At 43.9% G+C, this 25,332-nt stretch overlaps 2 protein-coding genes across 6 annotated transcripts in view; one reads left to right on the forward strand and one right to left on the reverse strand.

The window, feature by feature from the left end:
• NAXD (NAD(P)HX dehydratase) overlaps nt 1-14,924 on the forward strand; it is a 49,017-nt gene extending 34,093 nt beyond the window's left edge. For all 3 annotated transcript variants that reach the window (XM_035565588.2, XM_035565590.2, XM_035565589.2), the window contains 5 exons: nt 1,106-1,156; nt 1,237-1,341; nt 1,704-1,824; nt 11,630-11,750; nt 14,515-14,924. In XM_035565588.2, coding sequence (XP_035421481.1) covers nt 1,106-1,156; nt 1,237-1,341; nt 1,704-1,824; nt 11,630-11,750; nt 14,515-14,665 — 549 coding nt within the window. In that variant the 3' untranslated portion in view covers nt 14,666-14,924. The remainder of the gene's footprint in view (nt 1-1,105; nt 1,157-1,236; nt 1,342-1,703; nt 1,825-11,629; nt 11,751-14,514) is intronic.
• A 3,144-nt stretch (nt 14,925-18,068) lies between these two features.
• Nucleotides 18,069-25,332, reverse strand: part of CARS2 (cysteinyl-tRNA synthetase 2, mitochondrial) — a 37,057-nt gene continuing 29,793 nt past the window's right edge. For all 3 annotated transcript variants that reach the window (XM_035565600.2, XM_035565599.2, XM_050708094.1), the window contains 3 exons: nt 24,558-24,656; nt 21,110-21,373; nt 18,069-18,228 (listed from right to left, as the gene is read on the reverse strand). In XM_035565600.2, the coding sequence (XP_035421493.1) occupies nt 18,154-18,228; nt 21,110-21,373; nt 24,558-24,656 (438 nt within the window). In that variant the 3' untranslated portion in view covers nt 18,069-18,153. The remainder of the gene's footprint in view (nt 18,229-21,109; nt 21,374-24,557; nt 24,657-25,332) is intronic.

Here is a 25,332-nt window from a genome sequence, read left to right on the forward strand (position 1 = left end):
TCTGGTCATCCATTTCAAAGCAGAAGGGAAACATTTCTACTGAAACTGGAAAAAAAAAAGTCATGTAGGAGTGAGGATGTGTAGATTCCATAGTTAATAATTTACAGGAAGCAACGTGGGCTGTGTTTTTGACCACAATACAAGAACAGAGGTACATTCAATACCTTGGAAGTTAATTAAATGCTTCTTCCTTACTCCTTACCTAATTTCTTGATAACCTGTGGAGCTCGGTGCCATATGGTAGCTGATCTGAAAAGCCTAATAATGTACAAAAACTGTCAGACTTCTGGATGGATACCACTCTCTCTTATCTTATATAAGAAAGAGGTAAGCTCTCCAGCTTCAACAACAGAAGTTAGTAATGACCAACATTATAAAAGCTTGATTATCGCTCATTGCTCATTAAAAAAGCTTGAGTATCAGTTGTTGGTTGCCACTGCTCTGTTAGGAGAGAAAACAAGGGCAGGCAGTCTGCTGGTACATATTGCTTGCTGAGAAACAGTTTTGCAAACAGTCTTTTCTCTTGACCTTTTTGCTTTTGTTTTGAAGGCATAAATCCTCTGGGGTCGTGAGTGGAATGACACGTATTATGTACTGTTTGTCTCAGGGTGTTTGTTGTATAGGAACTTGAGTACTGCAATGAGGGCATCATCAGAAAGACAGCTAAGATTAGTACTATAGTTATGGGTAGAATTTTATCATGACATTGTTTATTTGGACTTTTTCTTTTAATTTGGAAATATATGTTTGCTGTGTATGACTTCAGTTAGCATATAGCCTTTTAGATCAGGGAGAGTGAGTTGGATTGTTTTTTGTTTGTTTGCTTGTCAACACTAGGGTGTCAGCTGTAGAAACCCTGTTGTCACTGCTTCAAACTGGGAGAGAGCAAAGCAGCTGTAAAATCACCAGTTGATACGAAAATGTCTTCTCTTACTTTGAAGATCATAACAGCATTTTTTATTTCACTCTGAAAAAGCAACTTATATGACCAGATTTACTGTACAGCACCTACCTTTTAGACAGGAAGAAAATGCAGAATTTATTTTGGATGTTACAAGCTTTAAATTAGCAAGCTTCTTAAAGTTATCTACATTTTTTCTTGCAGGGTATTATAGAAAAATCGAAACTCAAAGGAATTCCTATTATTATTGATGCTGTAAGTATATTTTTGATTCATTCAGTGGCTTGACGTTTAAGAATCTATTGAGAAGGTGTTCTTCTTACTGTTTTTTGCAGGATGGACTGTGGCTTATTTCCCAGCAGCCTTCTATTATTCAAGGCTACCAGCGAGCTATTCTTACTCCAAACTATATGGAGTTTAGTAGACTATATGAAGCTATGGTGAGCTATTTTCCTTTTTTCAATTAAAGTATGTGCAAGTTTAGTCTTGTAGTCTTTATATAGATGAACACGTTATTACTGGACTAAACATTACGTGCTGTTTCATATATGCAAGATGAGCATTGTCTGGGTTTCTATTCCAGGGGATAATTGCCACAACGATGCATTTTCTTAAACAGCTCTTTTTTACAGAAGACCCTTTTTAAGGTATTTTTGGCACTGCAATGGGTATAGAATAAAAATACCTGGGAAGACTGCTGGTGATGCTTTTTCTTTTCCCTACACATGCTGAAGTGACGTGTGTTAGAATTTTTTGTTGCAGTAATAAAATACGTACTGTGTATGGAATTCTTGTGTTGTAGCTTAGAGACCCCGTAGACAGTAGTGATCATCATGGATGTGTATTAAGACTCAGCCAAGCCATGGGGAATTTGACAGTTGTTCAAAAGGGAGAACGAGATCTTATTTCAGATGGAGATAAAGGTAAGTGAAACCTTTTGCTTTTAGCAATGTGATTTTTTTGTTTGTTTTCAGACATAGTCCAGTGGTTGGATTGTATAGTAACTGCTTGACTGTTCCCCTGATGATCGAAGGGGAGGGAAGGCTGTCTAAAAACCATAAAATATCAACCTTTCGATGCTTTATGTAAGTTGATGTTTTAAAAGAGTGCAACTTACTTGCTGAAAAAGTTAATGATTTTATTTCTCATTTAAATGGCTGTAATAATGTTTTACTCTAAACACGTATTGAGAAACTCATTTTTTATACTGTTTAAAAATCCTTAGCTGAGATGGTCTAAGTGCAGATGTCACTGCTAAACTAATGAAGAATAATAGTGGTGTTTCACCATGTATTGGTGTGTCTGAAAAATGAAGATTTCCTGAGATTCGTGGACTGCTTATTGTCTACCATGGGGGTGTAGATTCGTGTGTGTATATATATGACTCTCATGTTAGCCCTGACAATTTTTTTTAATTTAGCTCTAGATTGCCATTACAACTTTTTTAAACAGTCACTTACTAATATGGTTAAAGTGTACTTAATGAAATTCGCTGCCTATCTGATGCTAAGATCGTTTGCTGCGATAAGTGTAAAATTAATTCACGCGCGCCTTCATCCCATTTCAACTACATGGCATTACTTCACATACATAACAAGCAGCAGCTCTGCCTCTAATTACTTGAAATGCTAATCTCTGATAAATGTTTATGCATTTTCAGAATCTTTTTGTATTTACAGTCAATTTTTCATTACTTGGAGCCATGGGAGTCATTTATAAGAGAAAAATACATGTAATATGACAATTGGTTTGTGCAGAGCCACTTCCAGGTACCCCCCCGTTAGTACAGACACTGTAGCAGACTGTGAAGCAAGCTGGGACTGGAAATGATGTAGTTATGCCTATGTGGTGAAGGGCTTTGATGGGTCACGCAGTACCCAAGTAGCCCTGCGTCAAGTCTGCTGTCGTGTTTGCACCAATGGCAGGCTTGCTTCGTAACCTTGGACATCAGTCCAAGGGAGAATGAACTCTGCCAGAGGAGAGAATATCCTAGCTCCAGTTTCTGTCAGTTAGAGAGCTTTAGAGCACTGTAGCATCTCTTCTTGCTGTGTTTTTGAGTCAACCGTGTTATTTTTATGCAGGTTTGTTGCTTTTGTAATGAATGTCAGGAAAATTGGTGACACCTTAGACTGAGCACATTTCCTAGTACATCTCTGTTCTTTTGAGTTGTTATTCTTGAGATAAGTGTACCCCCACTGCTTGCAGGAGAAAGGAGACAGTATCCATTGTCTCTTGTCACGCAGGATTCAAAAAGGGGAAGCATCTGGAAGTCTTTGCAATTTCAATTTTGAACGGTCAGGCGTGGCACAAATCTGGTGTATGGTGTGCTTTTGGGGCTTTTCGTTGTTCCCCCTTCCCTCCTCCCCTTTGTCTTGTGTACTGATTTTTTTTCTCTCTTAGTTAAGTGGCTTTTTATTTGAAATAAAAAACAATTTTGTGGCTTTATAGCAATTGTTTGATATAGCTATAGGCTGTTTTGTGTTGTTACATTGGCTCTGTGATTGATGCCTTCTCTCTCCTGGATTACAGACATTACAGGTAGCATTACTGAGCAATAAGAAAGCAGTTGTCAGGTTTAATGCATGTTACAGAGTCGACTACAAACACTGTTTTTAGGGTTTGTGCTGCTTGTAAGAAAGTTCCTGAGAATTTTGCAGAAATTAAAGACGTCAGCTTCCTTTTAAGAAGAATGTTCTTTGGGTCTGGGAGTTACTGTTGGTCAATTTTTGAAAGGCTCCTCAAATGCAAAATTGCATTGAGAAAGGAGATCCTACCGTCTGCTCTGGGCTGCAACGCAGAACATGTTGTCGTGCCACTGACCTTGAATTCTCTCCCAGGTTTTCCGCTCTTAACTTCTGCTTTTTTTCATCTGTCTGTTCTTTTGATCTGATGTCATTTTTTTTCAGCTGAGACAACACACGTGATGATTCCAGTGTGAGGGAAATCCAGATCATTGGATCAGGCCAATGTCCTCTGAGCACAATGAAATATTACGAAAAGATCTGTGTACTCCTCTTGCCTTTTATTTTTCATATCGTCACCTGTCTATCGTGCTTAAGCCTTACCTATTTTCAGGCATTTCTTGTTTGAGCTCATGTGCTTAGCATGCTGATACTCCAGTTTCCAGACGTCACTTCTAAACTGTCTCCTTCGAGCATATAATGCATGCATACTTTCTGAAAAATTAAGTCTCAATGCTCTCCAGAAAAAGCAAAAATTGCAAACCCAGCTATGTAGCTTTGGTGTGCAGTGCTTGGCTGTTGTGGAAAGAAAACTTTCTGAGGATGTAGGGTTTTGTGGCAGGAAAAACCGTTTCTTGGTGAATAGCTTTTAGCTTCGAGTGATTGTAGTGGCAATTGTCACAATACTTTTGTTCATGTGTCTGTAGGAAATTGAGTGAGTAGGTTTACTTTTGTTAGTTTAAGACCAGAAAGGTTATCAAGTGATTTGACAGTGAGTTGGAAGTAAAGGTGTTGGTGAAGGATTACTGTTGGCAAACAACTCTAATCTGAGCAAACTGGCACAATAAACTCTGATTGGAAGCTGAGGTATTAACAATTCAGATCACAAGTAAGGCATATTTTATAAACAAAGAAATTAGCCTGAGAATAGCATAACTAGAACCTTGATAGATTCCCAGACTGTAAAAAAAAAAAAAACAACTGGACATTTTTGAGTTTTTTGGTTTTTTTTACAGATCACATTTTTTACAGACCACATCCAAGTGGTTCCTTTTGGCCTTAAAATCAGAACTGAATCACATACATAGCCTGTGTGAAATCAGTAACAACCCTCCACTGCAAATGAGGCCTCTCTAAAATGTCTCAGTTTCAGTAACGAGCTGCCAACTGCCCTGTAAACGTCATCAGCAAGATTTTAAATTAAGTTTTATATACTCTTTTTCTCTTTCCTTTTGCAATTTCACATTATAGCTTGGTCTACACTTGTTGATTCCCTGCTCTACAAAGATGAGCTTCACCATGCTCTTGGTAGGTGATATCAGTGCCATCACTGACCAGGGTAGGAATGAGTACTCAGCCTATGGGTAAAAGGTAAGTCAGCTTTTATTCACTACGGCACAGCTCTCTAAGGTTTTCTTTTTATTATTCATCGGAGAACTGGTCAATAATAAAGCGTGGTTATACCAGTCATAGTTCCTAGCATGTTTAAAATTTGGTTAGGTCCTTGAATTAGATCATTTGTTTTACTGGTTGTTTTCTCTTTTTTTTGTTTATTTTTAATGTTACAATGAGTTTTCCCTGTACTTTCCCCAGCACCTGTGTTTGTCCTCTCTGCCCTTCCGAAAGGCAGACCTCATGGGTAACCAGCCAGTTGCTGCCTCTGACTACTTTTACCTGGAGCCAGTAGCCAAACAGTGCTTCCCTCTGCAGCTATGGTCAAGAGAAGCAAAGAAGCATGTGAGAGGGAGTATCGAGTACTGAGTATGGGGTAAAAAGCCGTCTGTTGCACTAAATCCCCAAGCAGTACTTAAAATTTCTGCTGTTAATCTGCCATACAGCTGGAAAGAAAGCCATTCGGTGCGTCAGTCCCTGGCTCCCTTAGCTAAAGCTCTTACAGTGTCCAGCTGCCCAGCAGATTCTGCCTAGATTTTAACCGGGAGGCAGTACCTTGAACTCCACTCCTGCTTCTGCAGACCGAACAAAACAAGGAGGTCTTGGTGCCTGTCCACTGTCCCACCCTGTTTGCCACTGCATGTGCAGCCCAGCCTGTTGCCTCCCTGGCAGTGCTCGTCTGTTATCACATCCATCCCCTGGCTCCTGCAGCTATCCAAGGAAAGTAATACGAAATTCAGATTGTTTTCTTTCAACTTAATTTGCCTGGTGTTTTGCACTCAAGGACCTAGCTAAGTTTTAAAAGTGTGATTAGGGAATACAAAAGTATAAGCACCCTTTATATAAAAGCCAACTTACATTTTCCACATCAGTTGAGTGAGGTTTCTCCAGCCCAGGTCATTAATATTGGTTTCCCTGTCTGTATGCAGTCTGGAACATGTTTCTGGGAGTCTCCAGTCTCCAGCTATGTAGCTTTGTGAACTAACTTGCAAAAGGAAAAAGATAAATTTCTTATTAGTGTGGTATGTTGGTAAAAGATTTTACTAAAGATCTGGTAATGGTCTAAACGTGAATCTTGCATTTGATGGAACAAAGTGGTTCTTGATAGCTAGCTACATTATGTTGCGTATCACAGAATATGTGGTGGCTTTACTCAGGCAGGCAGTCGAGCTCCACCACAGCCACTCTCACTCCCCCTCCTCAAAGGGAAAGGGGAAGAAAATATGATGGAAAAGGCTCAAGGGGTGAGATAAGGACGGGGAGATCGCTCAACAATTATCATCACGGGCAAAACAGACTCAGCATAGGGAGGTTAGAGAAATGTATTACCTATGACTAACTAGCTAGAGCACTGAGAAACAACAACAAACTACAAACACCTTCCCCCCATCCACCCTCTTCTATCTCCTGCCCCTGAGCAGCGCAGGGGAACGGGGAGTGGGGGCTGCGGTCAGTCCCCAACACTTCGTCTCCGCCGCTCCTTCACGGTCCCTCTCTGCCCCTGCTCCACGTGGGGTCCCTCCCACGGGATGCCGTCCTTCCCAAACTGATCCTGCGGGGGCTGCCCACAGGCAGCAGCTCTTCAAGAACTGCTCCCACATGGCTCCGTACCACGGGGTCCATCCCCCAGGAGCAAACTGCTCCAGCACGGGTCCCCCACGGGTGGGCGGCAGCTCCCCCCCCAGACCCCCTGCTCCTGCGTGGGCTCCTCTCCACGGGCTGCAGCTCCGGCCCGGGGCCTGCTCCTGCGGGGGCTCTCCATGGGCCGCAGCCTCCTCCAGGCCACATCCACCTGCTCCACCGGGGGCTCCTCCACGGGCTGCAGCGTGGAGATCTGCTCCATGTGGGACCCCTGGGCTGCAGGGGGACAGCCTGCTCCACCAGGGGCCTCTCCACAGGCGGCAGGGGAACTGCTGCTGCGTGCCTGGAGCACCTCCTGCCCTCCTTCTGCTCTCACCTTGGGGGCTGCAGGGCTGGGTCTCACTCCTCTCTCTCAGCTGCTGTTGCATAGGAGTCTTTTTCCCCCTTTCTTAAATCTGCTCTCACAGAGGCACAAACAACATCACTTATTAGTTTGGCTCTGGCCAGCGGCAGGTCCCGTTGGAGCCAGCTGAAACTGGCCCTTATCTAACAGGGGGCAGCTTCTGGATTCTTCTCACAGAGGCCACCCCTTCAGCCCCCCACTACAAAAACCTTGCCACACAAACCCAATACAGCATAGAAAGTAGAAACATGAAACATTCCAATTAAATGAGATTATTTGTTGTTCTGTGAGGTAGCTGGTGTTAGCTGAGGAGTCATAGGGAAGTCAGAATGGTTGTACCTTTCATTTGCACATCCTTAGTTACTTTAGAATAAGTACAATTCTCTTGCTTTTTAAGAGGAAAGCAAGTGCAGAAAACTTGTTCAGGATGTCTGAAAATCATGAATAAAATTTTAATCTCCAGGCTGTCTTTTGGTCTGCAGCCTCAGTAAATGTGGTGCTTCACATAGACTCTTTAGCGTTCTTTTCATCAGCAGCAATAAGTGTTGAGCCTTAACTAGCTTTTCCATATTTCACAGTCTGTGTTCTAAATAAAAACATCAAAAATTATGTCCCTGTTTTTTTTCCACTACTGTGAATATTGTAAATCAAGAATATTGCAGACATAAGTTACTTTTTACACTGTATGTGAGCCTTCAGTTTTCTAACTGCGACACGTTTAGTAGCTAGTGTTCTAAATAGGGCTGCCCGTACAGAGATGTTTCAAAATTCACGCTTTCCATTTAACTCACAATGCTTGATCTGAGCAAAACTACTGAATTCATGTATTTATTTTTTAACTCAGATGACAGCTATTTTCAGTTACATCACAGGCTGGTTTTTTAATTAAATGTATAGTAGCCATAAATTTGTCATGCTTCTGGGGCTTGATCTGCCAGCACAATTTGGGCTGTTAGCTCTTTTGGCTTCAAACTTGCTGGCAGGGGTATAGGTAAGCAAGAGGCAACGATCTGAATGCTTGCCCAAATGCTAGTTTTTATCTTATCTTCAAGGCATGTTGAAAAGGGAGTGATGATAACTTATTTTATGGCCTGAAGTATGTTAGGTATAGAAGCTACTTAATAGCTTGCCCATAGTTACCCACAAAGTTTGGGGCTGAATTTTGAATTTTTTAGTACCTAAAACTCACAAATTTCTACTTTCCAGTATTCTGTCAGTATGACAGCCTTCATTTTTTTGTTTCTGTGGCACTCGTATTTCAGTACAAATTGTTTTAATGGACTTAGGTAAAGCAAGAAATCTGGGTGACTACATGACCAACATGTTGTGTTTGCTGCACACAGCTCTGGCAATATTTATGTGCTGTTTAATCGCTGAGACTACGTTGAAACCGTCGAAATAGGGCTGTGGTTCTGACTTCAGCAGACCTCTCTTGCCATATTTCATTCAGTGATTTGATCAGTGATAACATTTTATTTCAGCTAGCCTTTTGATACTACAGTCTCTGGATGCTCCATGGATAGGTGGTAGGGAGTTGTTGCTTTGTTGCTTGGTTGTGTTTTTTTTCAAGAAGTCGCTTGGCATAAATTGTTTTTCATTAAAAGTCCGCCTATTAGTTATACTGAGTCAGTTTTTCAATTTTTCACCCTTTGAAATAATGCCTTCAGATTTGATTGCCAGGACCTATTAAGAAACAAAAGCGGACTCCCTGCCCCAGCAGCCAGTTTGGCGTTAGCTGCTTGTTCCTACGTCTAAAGGCCTGTCAGTAGGACTATCCGTGAACCTCTCCATTACTTTGATTGGGACTGATGTCAGACTACGTGACCTTAAGTAGCCCTGATTGCTGTCTTTCAGCATTGACAAATAGTGGTGATTTCACTCTTTCCAGTGTCCCTGCTGTTCAACATTCGGTTCTCTTGATCTCCTCAGCTCTTCCAGAATTAGGTGAACCTTGCTTTCTAGGCCTTCTCATTTACAGTGTTCATCGCTATCCTCACTGAGCAGTGGGCAGAAAAATCCTTCATCCTCATGTGAATGCATCGCTCTTCATCTCTCCAGGGAAGAGCTATCTGCCTTTCCTACATCATCACAGCATATCCCGTCATGTCCATCTAATAGAGGCCTTGTAAGGCTGCCACTTGTTGTTGCTGCTCGGTGCGACGTACCAGGAGGTCACCCACATGGTTGCTGAAGAAATGCTCAATCCAGTGGGCCATGGACATTTGATCGGGGATGTTGGATCGGTGGCGAGAGTGAGAAAGATAGCGGTTCATTTTTATTGCTCTAGGAGGAGGTTGGGAGAAGCATCTCGAAGACTTTGTCCTTTGTGGATTTGGCAGCATGCCAGTCTGTCGTGACGGTGGTGCGGGATTCCTTTTATTTTAAAAGCTCTCAGCAGTGGCGATTGTTCAGAGGACTTTTTCATTCCTTTCCACACTGCCTGTCGTTCATCATGCTTTTATTTTGAGATATCTTTTGAGGAACTGAGCCTCTGTGCAAGAACTTGCCAAGCATTATACCTTTCCCCCTCATTCAAGTGAATTTCCTGTAATTCTGCTTCTTTGAAGCTATTGCATGGATTTGTTTTCCAGCATCTCTGTGCGGAGTACAAAGGTCTGCCTTTGTTGCTGCCTGTGAGGTAGTCTGCACATATTTGAGACTTACTTACATAAAAAAAAAGAACACAAACAAAAGACCACTTTTTGTAGCAGGGTATTATAATTGGCCTAGTTTGAGGAGATCTTACTTTCCTACACAGCTCAAAACTGGCTGGAAGGTTGTGGGGCTACAGAATAGTGGCAGATGGTGACATACAGCTAATAAGCAGGGGCTTGTGCTCGGCTGTCAGTCAGAAGGCCTCAAAGCTTTTGAACAGAGGATTTCCATCCTGCCTCCTGCCAGGAGTTCAAGACCTCAAAGTGAAAATCCTGTGAGATACCATCTTCAAAGTAGCAGAATTAGAGGTAATTTCTCCGAAGCGCTGTATTTAAAAAAAAAAAAAAAAAAAAATCCACCTAAAAGGGCATACCTTTTTTCAGATACCTAACTCAGAAGTGTGTTACACTTGTGAAATTTGACATTAACTACTGTTCACTGAGGAACACAGCCGGAATCTTAATTTGGGACCGGGGGAGGGGAGGGGAGACGAGTGATTGGGAAAATTAACTGCTGGGAACGCTGCAGTGGTGTCTGCTGTGTGCAGGGTGACTAATGAATCTTTGCCCTCCCAGTGGCAGCAGAAATGCACAACTGCCTGGCCTCATGAGCCCAGCAATTACCGCTGGAAGAATGGTAGGAAATGGAAGTGAAGTGCAATTCTCCGCTGCACTGCGTAACAGAAAGCAGCAATGAGCTATGCAGATGAACTGGAAACAGTTTGCTTGTGTTAAGCAGTTTTTTATGTCTTGCTGTTTAAGAAGGCTTACATGCAAGGCCTTCAATTTTTGTACAGACAGATTTTTCCCGTTATCTAAGAGATGTGCTCCCTCTAAAAATATGAATAGTATTCCCTCTAAAATGCCTGGGCTGCTCTCTTCATACGTCTTGGAGAAACCTAGCCCAGGTGACTGCAGGAAACTGAGGTAAAGGCTGTTGTCCCAGCAGTGTCTTGCTTTAAATACTTGCTTGTGTACATAGCTTGCCCAGGAATGCACAATCCATTATGTGCATACTCCTGAGCCCATAGCTCCTGAGTACCTGACTGGAGATCCTAAGGATTGCTGTGTGGCCACCACTGATACTATCAGCTCTTCTGTTCTCCTAGGAGAGGAAAAGAAAGTTCTCTTTTTTTCTTTTTCTTTTTTCTCAGCCTAGCAAGGAGAGCTAAGGGCAGATACATACCCACGAGAGAGTTTGGAGAAGGGTAGCAGAGTTGGCGGTGTTCTCTTTTTGTGTGCCTTAAGTATCCTTCAGGCTTCTTCCTTGGGCTTGCTGAGAGTGGAGAGCAAGGGAGCTACGTTCAGTGAAACCATTTGCATGTTCTTTGTAGTTAAAGCTCCGCAGAGATCAGTTTGACAAAGGACCTTTGTACATTTAAAACAGAAATGGAACATCTGATACTCTGACAGAGCCTATCCGCAGTGACACTGCTGACGGAAACGCATGGGCTCTCAGGATGCTGTTGACTGGCAGAAAAAGAGATCTCTTTTTGGCTGTATTTTTACAAAGCCTAAGGAAAAGACTGCTTTCGGTAGTTTCTTTCTGATGCACGTGGAAGAAGGCTTCAGAATGTAGCTCTACTGAGTTCAAAGAGCATTTGCTCTTTGTGAAACCCCTTGCCTTACATTTGTAAACACTGAAGGTCGGAGGCTCTGGAGAGCTGCGTCTGTGCAGTGGCTCAGTGGAGGGATGTGGTCCAGCTTGGGTTGTATGCATATTGTGGCAGCATCAGTAGCGTATGCAAACACGAATCACTGATCAGTGACTGAACGTTCTGTGCAGGCTGAGATGGAAAACGTAAGGTGCATACGTTGTGTTGTTACTTAGAAAAGACTGAACAGTAATTGGAAAACTATTTTTAAAATGTTAACGCTTTTTTTTTTTTATGAGTAGTGTATTTCAGCATGTACTGCTGCTTGTGAATTTCTTCTGAGTTTAACCCTCGCAGCTACAGCGTTGTTATTGTGAATAGACGAAAAAATGCACGACTGTTTTTGGTTTGTTTGTTCACAGTACTGGTATGCAGCCATGAAGGAAGCAGCCGGAGGTGTGGAGGACAGGGAGACCTCCTTTCTGGTTCTCTGGGAGTCTTAGCGCACTGGGCATTTATGGCTGGAGCTGAAAAAACAAATGGGTATGAATATTAATTAATAATTTATTGATTCTTGTTAGTCTGTGTTCGCGTATGGCAGCTGCTGTAGACCTGCCTTAGAACTTTTCAGGTAAAATTGGGACTAAAATATCCGTGTACTTTTAAAAATACAAGTGTGTTGTAATGCAGTCCCCTAGTTACTGTTAGAGTAAGAAAAACTCACATCTGCCGCATTTGAGGCACAAGAGTGTGATCCTGGCTCAATTCCCAAAGACACTTACGTGTGGAATATATGTTTTCAAAACAGTTGAATGCGGGCAAAAAAAAAAAAAGAAGAATAAGTGGTGGTCACTCACAGTAATATTTCTGTAATTCAAAAATAGCTTATTTAGTTTTGTTTTTGTAATTTGGTGAATTACCTTGCATTGTACCTAAGTAATACAGTGGGACAGGTAAGTTGAAACTGGGAAACAAAGTACGATTTCAAAGAGAGTGACCGTCGTAAGGCCAAGTGGCAGACTGGTTTGCTCATACATCAAGCGAACCTGCACCTGCAGCTGACTGCTGGCTCTTTTGTTAAATGGTGTCAATTCCTCTCTGACTGGTTGGTCCATATAGCTATGTAGTCTTTCTGTGAAAGTAGCTTCTTTAAACAAAATTGAAAGGAACCTTAAGACAAGTAGTGAGGGAATAACGGTCTCTTCCCAATAAGTAATGAGCTATAAACTGTAGACTGTAGTCTGAAGTCATGCTTCAGACTGATTCTTAGTCTAAATAGTCATTTAAAAAAAATACCCTTAGTTCGCTCTTATTTTCAATAATTTATTATGCCTGTTAATGTGGAAATTGTTCACTAAGTAACAAGGTTTCTCCATATACCTTTGAAATATGTTGTCTCGTAGTGTGACTGCATGTCCCTCTAGTACAGTAGCAGCAGTAGCAGTATGCCCTTTGGTAGTATATGAGATCACAGACTATATGAGAAGTCAATTTGGAGTGTTCCATTTCTTCTGCTGAAAAAAATTTGATTTTACCATCTCATTGTTTGTCTTGTCCAAAGATTTTCTTTTCAGTGTTTCCTCATATGGCAGTCTGTCGTTTTCTAGGTATCTTTTCAATCCTTTTTGAACTCTTTCAGTCTCAGGGGTATTTGTTTTGAGAGAAGATATCCAGGGCTGAACGCAGTTCTGAGCTAAGGCATGTAGCTGACTTCCCTGGTTTTTGTTTGGGCTCTTGGTTTTTGCCGTTTCTGACCCACTCACTGTGGATGAGTTTTGCCTTCTTGGGCTGCCCCACTGAGCGTGGCTGGCTGCAGCGATCACCAGAGCCTTGCTCCAGGTCCCACCTTTCTCTAGTCGGTGTGTTAAATTCCAGATGTAGCAATCCCTGTCCCCATAATATCAATTAAAACTTACCTAAAGCCTGTATATCCCATAGATGCTCCCTTTCTCCTTGTCACCTAGTTCTCTCATAGGTTTTTCAGTTCTTTGTTTCTATATTCCTGTATATTACGCTACTTGCTTTCAGAGATTCTCTTTCTTTTCTAAGTTTGCATTTTGATCGCTGTAATTTGTGTTCTTTTCCTGTTGGTGTTTATGTTTTTGCTGCCATTTCAGGAGCGAAGAGGTCTGTTGTAATGTTTTAGACACTACATGCAGTCACCTGCAGTTCGGTGCCCATGGGAGTTAACTAGCCTGTCCCTGCGGTACTGGTGGAGCACTGTACTAGGTCTCCCAGTGAGAATGAGGGAGCAACTGAACCAGCCTTTAAAACTCTGAAATCTGACACATCCAGAATGAAAACTGAAACCAGGATTCTTTGTGTATCTGAAGTTGCAGCTGTCACTAAAAGAGTAACTTCATTTTACTTAATTAGAAGCGTGAGTTCATTTTTGCATGGCGCACAACAGATCAGTATTAAATGTTGGAGAAATCAGCAAACACAGCCTGTGTTCTCCAGGCTCTCCTGATTTGGGCCCCTGAGGGTCTTCCAGGCAGCTCACTCAGAAACTCCACCATTTTATAGGTGAAGGAAACGCGGGAGTGATTCTTCACAAAACACGTAGCCCAGAAGTCAGCAGGTTCTCAGTGACTTACGGACAGCTTTTTCCAAGCTCCGGGCTGAGCTTTTTGAGGGTTTTAACCAGTCAACAACTGGTGCCTAGGGCTGGCTGCTAAATTATTCTGCTGTTTTCATCTGCTCCGGGACCGCAAAGGCAGCAGAAGTGGCTCCTGCGGCCCAGCCTGGGAGAAGGTGCTTTGGAGGTGCCAGGTCCATGCTGCTTCTCCAGGGGAGGTTCAGTGCCTGAGTAGTGTGGACAGGGACGTGCTGTCAGGCAGCTCATAAACGTAGAAAGCATTAAGAGAGTGTGCCTTAATTTCTGGTGTGGCCCACAGCTGTCCCTGTGCTCCTTGAAAGCTGATTTAATGAAATGTAATGGCTCCTGGGGCAGTCGGTGAGGTGTTTATACATAGCTGAGTCTGTGAGGGACCACCTGGTTGTCCATGGAATACCTTCTAACCCGCTTCCTGAGCAAGTGTGTTTTCCTTTTGCATCCTTCGGCGTTGGTGTTGTTTCTTACTCAGTCGTGCTGAGCCATGGGAAGAGCAGTGTGAGTTAAAAAATACTCGGCCAACAATGCCCTGCAGTACAAGAGTTTAAGAAATGCAAGTGTTTGTCCTTCCCAGCGGTGCTGACAAACATTTATGGGTACAAAGATTACGTCTGCCACCTTATGAATTACACAAAACTGCTTTAGAAAAACAATGTTCAGATATTGTTTGTAATTTTATTTTTTTCCTTTTAGTCAAAATCCCTTCCTGGTGGCTGCGTTTGGAGCTTGCTCTCTTACGAGGCAGTGTAACAACCAAGCCTTTCAAAAATTCGGACGTTCAATGACTGCCTCTGACATGGTTTCAGAAGTTGGAACAGCTTTTAACAAACTTTTTGAAACCTGAAGCCAAAGCAGCGCGCAAGAAAAGGAAGAACAATGACTGCAAGAGTAATTGCATTTACAGTAGAATTTAAATAAGTAATGCACCCTTTCAAGTGCTGTAGCAGCATTGGTATGCTAGGTAGATTTTTTTTTTATTTTTAAGAATAGAAAAATATGATTAATGTAGATATTTTCTAAGAGTTTGGAATACAAAAATGTTTTGGCTGAAATAAGCTGTAGTTGCAGATCTGTTATAATATAATAAAACTAAACTGAAAGTATTCCTCTGTTCTTTTTGATAGTTATTGAGCAATAACTAAAGTTTGAACAGCAAAAAAAAAAAATGCACTTGATACTTAGATAAGAATAAAATTCTTCCACCAGCTCAACTGAATTTCTTGGATTGCACCAAGGTTGTCATGATTTCATTCTTAGGCCGTCTGTCTAGAATTAACTGCTGCACTTCATTTTTTGCCATGCTAGTATATTTGCTTTAAGAAGCAAAATTAAGCCTCGTTGGAAAGGGAATGCATGAGAGTTGCTTTAGATTTTGAATGTAACTAGTTGCCTTTTTCCATTCCCAGTCCCAGAGGCAGCATTCCTCTCAACAGCACACCCCTTCCTGCCACGTCTTGGTTTCTGGGAGAAGATTCCCCCATCGCAGAATAAGGACATACTGTAGGTATATTAGCAGCGCACAGTAATTATGCTTACCTGAAGAAGAACTATTTAAAATTCCTTTAGCTAGCCACAGCTCACCTAGAACTCAGCGTGATGAACTTTGTGAAATTATCCGTTGGAGCGGTTCTAGGCGGGTAAGGAGTGTAGTGCCACCTAACTGAGCTGGTCAGGCTCCGGTGATAATGGCGGAGCGAGGTGCTTTTAAAACTCAAATTGCCTGCCGAGCTGGAGCTCTGAGAACACGACTGTACATGTGCGTAAGTGGCTATTTATTAACCAGCAAGAACTGAAGGAAAAGGCAGACAACAGCTCGTATCTGTCCACGCTTAGTGATATGCAGGCAGTCACAAGTCAGAGGTAGGGACAGAAAAATGGTGGCAGGTGCTCGAGCTCTGGGTTTAGAGGCGTTTTGCTCTACCATTATTACCAAGACAGCTCTTCTGCTGTTATGAACATATCTGTCTGGCTTGCTGGCAGAACAGATGAGTGTCAGATACAAAGGGGAAGTTGGGTTTTGCACAATATCATTTCCTAAATTTTTGGAAATTCAGTCAAAGCTTGTAAGGATTGAACCAGTGTGGAGAGAGGGGCGAGTTCATTCGAAGTACTTCCACAAAACTTTTAGTGAGGTCTGGAAGCGGGCGCTACCGTTGGACCTACGACCTAACTCCAAGTGTATATACTCGTTAAAGCGCAGGAACAAGCATATGAAGATGTGTCTAGTTATCACAACAGGTGTTATACATTCATTGCAACCACTCTTTTTTTTCCAGTGGTCTAACTGTAGGCTGGAACACAGCATCACTCATAGTAGGTGCTCGTTCTCGTACCTTGCAATAGCTCCCCACAAAAAGCACCTGAAATCAGGCTGCTCTCAGTACTTCCCCTCCCGCCCTTATCGTTAATACTTCTGTATGCACTGTGACTACTACCTCACCCCGACGCATTTTTGGTTTTCTTTTTAAACCAGTTACCTATTTTTAAAATAGGTTTTTAAATGTTTGCTCATTTTGGTCTATGAGGGTTCGCGGACTTTTTAGATTAGAGCAACTGTCTGTCTGCTCATAAGAGATGGATTTTTGGTGTTTATTTTAAGCAATTTTGTAAACTGTCTACATCCCGGGGGAAACCAAGCTACTATTATTTTTCCCCTTGAACCTATTGGAGAAGCCCAACTCCTTTTAAATAAAGTCAGAAAGTTAAACTGATTTTAAAACAGCTGCTGGATTTCCTTCAAAATACCGAGCGTTTCTGTATGTAGAACATCATGGTATTCTATCCAAACGGCATTTGTAGGCAAAGGCAATCAAGTAACAGGTATCAGTACAGATTTCAACCTGCCATGTCGGTTTCAAACCTACACTAAAGTTGTAACTTTGTTATTCACTAATGTATGCAAATTGTTACAATTTTTAAGCATTCTGGAAATGTAGCAGTTTCTTTCAGTAGGAAATAAAAACATAGCAAATCAACCTGCTGGAGTTTGGTGTGTTCTGATTGCACTTCCCCCAGAAGCCGAGCTGGGGGAAGTGTCTGCCATTCCTGCTCGTTTGCCAGTGGTGTAAGCAATGCAGCCACTAACAAATGTAAAATACCAGCAATGTCACAGGAGCGGCTGCCGAAATGCTAATGACGACTGCCCCTGCCTTCCATGGGAGTGCTGGTGACTAAAAACAGGCTGAGCTTAATAACTTAGTATAAAAGAAAGCCTTTATCCTTTTGAATAGATTATTTATGTGACTTTCAGGTGAAACTCCTCGTATATGAGCCCATGTTCTTATTTATCGTCTCACAAAGTGACTTAAACATACAAAAATACACCGGTAGGGAAGTAAAAATACAACCAATAAAATACACATTGCCTGATGCATGAGGCAGGCTCCCCTGCATCTCCCTCTGTCCACACCATCCCGGCCATTTTATGAAGCAAGCAGGCAAAAGAGAAGCAGTATTCTGATTTAACCTTCAGTGTTACCTGAGGTATTCTTGCCTGCATGGCTGCTATCACATAACGACCGTTTTCCTTTCAATACTTACCAGGGATGCAAACGGCTGGCTTGCCCTTGGGCCTGACCCTTTGTGCAGTCTTGGGCAAGTATGGTACAGCCCATTTCGTTCACCTCCAAAATACACGTGTGTTACTTACTTCAGATGGGCTTTAATGAATGTCCGGGTAACGCACTGCACGTACTAATTGCGTCCTTCCACTTCTGAGAGCTGGATCCTGAGCCTGCTGTAGTCCCAGCACTAGGGAAAGCTCAGTGCAATCTGTGCAAAAACAAACTGGAACGGTACCAAGCCTTACAGGTGGGTGCCTGCGTGGTAATGAGGGTAAAGATTTCATGGGGCCACGCCAGCACCACTGCAGTAGGAATTAGGCTTAACATTATCACCTCCTTCTGTGCCTAAGAAAAATAGCATTGTTTAAACTGGTGGGCATAAAGCTAAGTGCTTTTACCCTCCCAGACGGACCCAGGTTCTTGCCTCTGGCTGTGCTGTGTTTTAGCTCTTGGCGCCAGCTCAGCAGAACAGCATGCATGTGCAGAGCACAGCAGTCGGGGCTGGGGCAGAGCCTGCATTAGAATACAGCCAGGCTCGTGTGGGTCAGCAGCACTACCTCGGTACTGAGGAGGATTTTGGACGCTTGCACACCCTGCATCTCATACGCACCTTCTGCAAGGCCAGTACTTATTTACCTAGTAGTAGTTTCAATGTTTTTGCTGAGATTACATCACTGTTAGACATTTTGTTCCAAAGATTTTATTTGGATACTACTGGTATTTACAACACCGAGCAGCTGCAATCAAAACCAAGTCCAGTGATGACGGTTCAGCTTTTTTTCTCGGTCTGCTGCTCCACTTGTCCACCTTCCACAATTTCCCAGGTTGAAACAGCACTTCTGTCCTGCAAGAACAAGGAAATGTGTTACTCTCATCAGCCTGGATCACGCAGGGATCCCTGTAGCTGGCTACAGCCTGTTCAGCACGCCCTGTAATGTACCAGATGGATCTCAATGAGCGTGCAGATTTATTTTTTTTTTCCTGTCTACTCCAACACAAACATCATGCAGCAAAGCTATTAATCAAGTTAGGAAAAGAGGTGGTGATACCATCTCACAGGAATGCCCTTGTTACCAATGCTCAGCAGTTGTAAAACAAGCCCGGACAATTCTTTGCAGTTAAGAAAAAATAATTAAATCACTACACTACAAGAAAAAAACATATTTTTTTTAGTGTTAGGCAGTCACAATCATATTTTCATATTTAAATGGCTGGTCTACACGGAAAACATCTCTTCTATGGTCAGTACACAAGAAAATCTTGCCTAACACCTTTCTCTCTGTGAATTTTAGAAGGATAGGAGCCTGCTGCTGTAAGTATCTGTAGTGCAATTTTATATTTTTGAAAGAATATCATAACCAAACTGATAAATTCTGTTTTGATGTAGTCACTTGACCGCAACTGTTGAAAATGACAAAATTTTTATCTGAATATTAAATATTTAACAGGCTAAAATGTTAAATGAGCTAACATGAGAGAGACCGGAATACAGCGTAGAATTTTCTTTGTATTAAGGCGAAAACTCTGATGCTTAAATAATCACGTCATTTCACTTCATAATACAAGATATCTTGCATTTAGCGCGCAGTTACGGTGACAAAGTTCTTTTGGGAACAAAGAGCAGAACCGAGGCCATGCCATGATAGGACAGGGTAAGGCTGGCAGTAGAACTGCTCCGGCGGTAACAAACAGAAATTGTGTATAATATTTCCCTTTATAAAATACGCACCCTGTTGTAACTCACATGAGCACGCTGCAGCAACGCAACTCTGGTGTTCTGCTCGAGTTTGTGAGCCAGCCAGAGGAGTTAAAAGACTGCGAGTTGGGTGCTGCCACACTTAGCCTGCGGGTGGAAACTCTTTAAGTACTGAAACAGAGGGTGCTGGCTCCCTCCTGCAGTATGCAGGAAGAACTAGGGGTCGAAACGCAGCCCGTGCTAGGGAACTGGCTAGAGCCAGCCCAAGGCTGCAGACAGCCTCCATCTGGGGAGTTCCTCCAAAAGGGAACGTCCGAAGCGATCGCAGCAGGGACTAAGTGGCTTTGCCTAGAAGTGGGGACGACTCCTCCCCGAGGGGCCGAGCTGAGCCAGAGGGTGCCGAGAGCCCCGCGTGGCGCAGGGCCACGTCTGCACCGCCTCGTTGGAGGTGACTGGAGAATGATCCTGGGACCTGTGAAGGCGAGAGCAGGGCAAGGTGGCGGCAGACCTTCAGGTACTCGCGCTCATCGGGTGGCAGCGGCAGCAAAAGCAGGAGCTGGGCTTCGGCTGCCTGCCGTGTGCGCTTGTACGCGCACGTGCGCTGGGTCGTCAGCAGCAAACTGCTCCGGGACAAGCAGGAGACTGATTATGCCGACCTTCAGGTTATTAAATGAAAACTAAAATAAATCGGGCTGCATCCCGGCTAAGGCCAATTTCTAGGAGGTTATTAAATATCCGTAAATCCCTTTAAGGATAAAACAAAACAAATCTTCAAAGGGGCTGGCGGGGGGGCCGCAGCTGTTTGGCCAGATAGATCAAACGGGGCCGTTCTTCTCCAAGACTTTGTTTCAGCGCGGCTGTTTGGATTTGCGAGCCTTCCTGACAGATCAGCGAGGCTGAGGATTTAGCTGCGTACAAACAAGGAAGCAGATGTTCCAGCTTCCCACAGGCTTCCTTTGCTTTCACAGCTGTAGCTCGCCACCACCGGGCTCTGGCCCCCAACCCAGCTTGTATCCCTTGCACGTGAAATCCCGAGAGCGCTGCCCACAGCTCTCGCTTGCTTTTATTCGGTGCATCGACAAGTGACAGCTCTCACGCTCAGCGATTAAAGGGGATGTGTGCTGTCACTCCCTAATGTAACTGGGCTTCACGTCCTCCCGTTGGTAAAATGATGCAAGGAGGCTGCGCGAGGCTCAAAACACATGCGAGGAGCAGCGTGAACTGCAGGGAGGGAGAAGGATGCCGAGCAGAAAGCGGAGCGTTATTCTGCACGTAAGGAACAAGATCGAGCTAACGCCACGAAGCTGAGATGAAAAGGGCAGTGCAGCAGGAGGAACTGGAAGAAGCAGTGCACACTGAAGAAGTAATGCAGCGTCTTGAGACCAGGAGGAAACACTAAGCCAACGAGGGGATCTCTTTTCAGCAGGAGACACACTCAGGGAAATTAAAAAGAGGAACGGTGGCATTAGGAATAGACTAACAGCAGAAAGCACCGTGGAGAGAGGAGTGCTACAGGAACCAGGCAAAGTACTTACGGCTCAGGAACATTTAGGAATGCACCCGCCAAAGACAACAGAGGCTTTCTTGTGTGGACTTATCTTTTTGGCGGGGAAATGTGAGGAGGTAGAGGGAAGGTATTATTTTCCTAAGTCATCTCGGTTTACTTTCCAGTTCCTCTGCTATCTTCTTAAAATAGCACACATTACTCCTAGCCTTTCTTGTGTGTTAGACTTGGACAATTTAGGGGTTCCTGAACATGAGGGGATTATCAGTGGCAAAATAATACTTCCTTAGTAACTGCAGTAGCTACAGCTTGCACGGAGACGTGAGGCTGAGGGGAGCAGAAGAGAAGGCCAGAAGTACTATGAGGTAAGAGCTCAGCTTCAGCTCAGCTTCTGCCTCCTGCCACTGCAGTTGTGCAGGATGCAGGGTGTAACAATGAGAGCTGCTGCTGGGGCACGAAGGGCAGAAATAAACACTGCCTTAAAAAGTCACCACCGGTCTCACAAAGCGAGTAGCTGCCTTCTACCTTGATGTGGATTCCAAAGGCAGCAAGGTCTCCACGCAGACTGTCACAAGCCTCCAGGAGAGGTTTTCTCTCCTGCATTAGCTTCTGTCTCTTTTCCTTCTGTTCTTGTTTTGGTCCTTTTGATCCCGTGGCACCTTCCTCTATTTGCACGGTGTCTGTTGCTTCTGGCACAGCAAGAGCGTAATTACGGACCTTTGTGCGGAAGCTTACGAGCTCATCCATCACGTTGGAGAGCAGAGCTGAGTTTCCTCCTCCCACAGCAACCTATAAATCAAACGCATTGTTTTAAAAACGTCTGAGAGCGATTTCAAAATCAATCACAATCCAGTTGCGTGCACTAAGGCCTTCCTTGTCACCTCTCGTGGCTGTGCATCTTCCATTACAGCGGTATGATTAAAACATCACACCCCCTACTCGTGCTGGGCAGAAGTTACAGCACAGTCGTGCTTTGAAGTAGCTCAGGGTATTCCTACACAGGACAGTGTCTACCTTGGAGCAGAAGGTACTCATGTGAACGTAACGTGCTGCACAATCCAGCTGTGGAACTCATCAGGAAACCTCCTCGATGCCAGAAGCGTGCATAAATTAAAACGGGATTAGACAAATTAACAGAAGAAAGGCCTGACAGCAGCTATCAGCCCGACGATGGGAGCCCAGACAGTCCCTCAGCTGGAAACTCCTGAAGAGCAAGAGTGCACACCAGCCCCTCTTCAAGAAGCACAAGCAAGGAAAATGCAGTATTTTTGCCTTCCATCTCCAGACTACCCTTTCTACAACAAATATCTACAACAGGACAAATCTGCCACAGACGAGAAAATGCGGTCATGGCATTTTATCACCGCGACACAAGAGGGGGAGCAGACACGCAGCAGCGCAATGCAAAGCACGCCAGTGCCGCGGGGTGAGGTAGCTGCCGGTGACACTTGACTGGGAGCAGAAGAGGGGCTGAGTAATTAGAGGCGGAGGGGACCGACTGCATTTAGTCACAGAACAGCGGGATGGGAATGAAAGGGAGTCTTTTCAGGGGTCACTGGCTGAAGCAAACAACTGAAGAGGAGGACAAGGAGGTGAGGGGGAAGCTATTTAGGGGCCAGAGCTCGAGATGCTCAGTGCTCTCAAGGATTGTAAGAGGCAGCAAATTCCCCAAACTTTCAAAAGACATAAACGTGCTAAAGAAGCAGCTTATGAGCATGAAGAAGGTAATAAATCTAAATGCCAGGAATGTCCCCTTGTAACCTGGGACAGGAAAAAGAGCAGAGTAAACGCTTAAATGCGGAAGGGAGAGCAACGACGAATGATGAGAGGGGATAGGAACACGCCTCTACAGACACCACCAGCAAAGCTCAAACGAGGCACTTATTTCATGACACAAAGGCAAGATCCTCCAAAAGAAGGGACAGCTTGGGAAATGGGCTCGGTTCAGCTCCTAAGTAAAACACTGCATAGACTCTCCTGATCTCCATTTTCTTCTTCCGTAGTACCAACCAATCCAAAGGGCTTATACATGCAGAAACGTGTCCTTGCCTATCCCACAGAAGATGAGCACTTCCCAGGAGAGCTAAAGCCCTTACCTGTGCTCCCCAGCTCTAAAGAGGCACGATGGTTTCCACTCACCAGCTAGAAGCCCCCAGCAGTAACTGGCAAGGCTGCCTAAGAGAGAAACGTTTACAAGACTTCTACCTGGTTAGGGATGTCTTTCAGAAACCTCAGATGGATTCACCTCTCCTGCCTGTGGTTGTCTAGGCTCCTTCTCCAGCCAGTGGAGAGAGAGAGACAGACAGTTCTTACCCAGACGGTCGCATAAAATAAGACTATTGCAGGAGCACAGGCAGCTACATTAGACTACACGGCTCGTTAGCTGAGATGAATTGCATCCCAAAAGCAAGACAGATCCACAGGCTATGTGCAAGTACCCAACTGAGGAAGGCCCAAGCACTGCTCCCAGTAGCCCCTACGTTCGTTTGTTAGCACAGCAGCAGCCTTGCCGTAGAGCCCTATCCCAGACAGCCCAGGCACTGGGATCCTTGGTGGCCAGGGACCGCTCCCAGCGAGGTGCCTACCCGTGGCCACCTTGCTAAGGGGAGAGAGGGGTGACCTGCCAGGCTGTGCACTGACCTGTTCTGGCTTGGCCTTGGGGATGGAGAACAATTCCTGGCTCATTTTATTTACTGTAGTAGCCCACAGACTTTTGTGGTGTCTTGAGCAAGAAATCAAGATTTTTATTGATTCGGTTATTTGAGGGCAAAAGGAGAAAGCAGAGAGACAGAGAAGGACCTGCAGTGCTGTTCCTTTCTTCCTGCCTACCTCTCACCAACATCTTCTGCTGACCTCGATACCCCCAGAGAAACTAGCACAGCACACAAAAAAAGAAAAGCATTAAGGCACTTATTTCAGTAAAAATAAATATTCACTTGCATACAGACAGCTCAGAATACGGAGGAATGGCTTCAACATTCAATATACACACAAATATGAGTGTTTAGTCTTCAGTGGGATACTAAACATGGCAAGTGCGTGCATTATGAGGAATAACGAACAGCTGAACTGCATCCAGCAGCTGTTTCAGAAGAAATTTTGTGGGAAAATCCGCAAAGAAGCAAAGTAATTAAATGCACTGATTACTGTACTGGATGAACAAGGTTATTTGTATTTTCTCATTCTCTTCTTCCCCTCCCCCAAAATAAATTTCTGTAGAAGGGTTTCTCTGAAGAAAGTTTTTAACTTCTTGGTCTTCAGCTCTACACTCATGAAGCTGCAGGAGGCGAGCACAGCAGAGCTTGCTAGCCTCCAAAACCCTGCATCACTTTAAACTGCTCCCCTTCCATATACTAGGATATCGCCTTCGTATTTATTGTCCTCTTCTCTGTGCAGCACTTTGCATTGGGCTTTTCCTCTCTTTTTTCCCCTCCCTGTTCCTGCCCTTTTTCAAGCACTAGAAGATATGTAAGGTATTTCCAGTGAAGGCCCTCCCCTCACCCCACCTGAAGGCAGAGCAGCCCCTTTCTCCTCACCTTGGCTTTCTGCAGAGGAGCTGAGCCCTGGCTCCTGCTGTGCACAGAAATATTTGTATGGCTATCAAAGTCAGCAACCATCAGAAAACGAGGAAGAGCCAGGGAAAAGACAGATAGAGAACAGTACCAATGTAAAGGCCTCCAGCACTAACTTTTTCTCGTTTTGTTCCTCCAACTTTCGTTTCTACAATGCAATTGCTGCAGAAGTCAAACAGGAACACCCAAGGGAAGGAAAAAAGTCCCCATTGTGCTTTACCCTTTTCTGCCTGCTCAGACGCTCTCCTAAAACATCACAGCAGAAACCGCTAGTAATGCGGGAGGGTTTACTAAAACCATAAATAGCTTTGTTACATTTCATGCTTTCAGAAAGCGTTGTACAGAACAGAATGCTAGCGCCGTTACTATGTGCCAGCGCACACAGAAGAGGTGTTTCATACCTGTCTTTCTTCAAAGGACATCCCAAGGGCATTAAAAAAGCCTTCTATATAGGAAATAATGCTTCCATACACAACAGAGCTTCTGGAAGATCCGCCATCCTGTTTAAAAAACACTCAAAAGAGATTGTCCAGTCAATATATATTACAGAGCTCGGCATCTCTCGATAGCCGCGTCCGCGAGGGAGAGCTACCACTAATTAGATAGACCCACCTCTACCAGTAAAACCCGCCCCGACGGGAACTTTTACACGGCTATAAAAGCACCTTCAGCGATTCCCTTTGTGCTGTGAGGGGGAAAAGATGCAAGTAAATGGGGGAGGGGACGAGCTTATTACCAGCACGCGCAGCGAGGCGGGGAGATGCGTGCAACCACAGCGCATTACACGCGCACGGTAAATTGGACCTAAAAATAGGACTGCTGTGCATGGAAGGGCTCTGCGCACGGAAACCAAATAACAGAACAAAATCGCAGCTTCAAGGGCATCCTTAAAATAAATGTCAAAAAAAAACAAACCACCACCTTTTTGAGTGTCTTATTGATTTAAACAACATGAAGTCTGCTTTGAGATTGCTTATGGCGTTTTGTCACACCCTAGTAGCACCAGCAACCAGCACAGCAGTGACGGACTAGTGTTTAAGAACACAGGTATTTTATTTCTTTCCTCCACATTTATTTCACTAAAAAAAAAAAATAAATAAATTCAAAATTAAATGACGGATTGAGAAGAGATTTAAGGGACTAACACTTGCCTAAAAAAAAGAATAATGATATAAA

Source organism: Cygnus atratus, chromosome 1, assembly GCF_013377495.2.
Source record: "Cygnus atratus isolate AKBS03 ecotype Queensland, Australia chromosome 1, CAtr_DNAZoo_HiC_assembly, whole genome shotgun sequence".
NCBI classification, from domain to species: domain Eukaryota; kingdom Metazoa; phylum Chordata; class Aves; order Anseriformes; family Anatidae; genus Cygnus; species Cygnus atratus.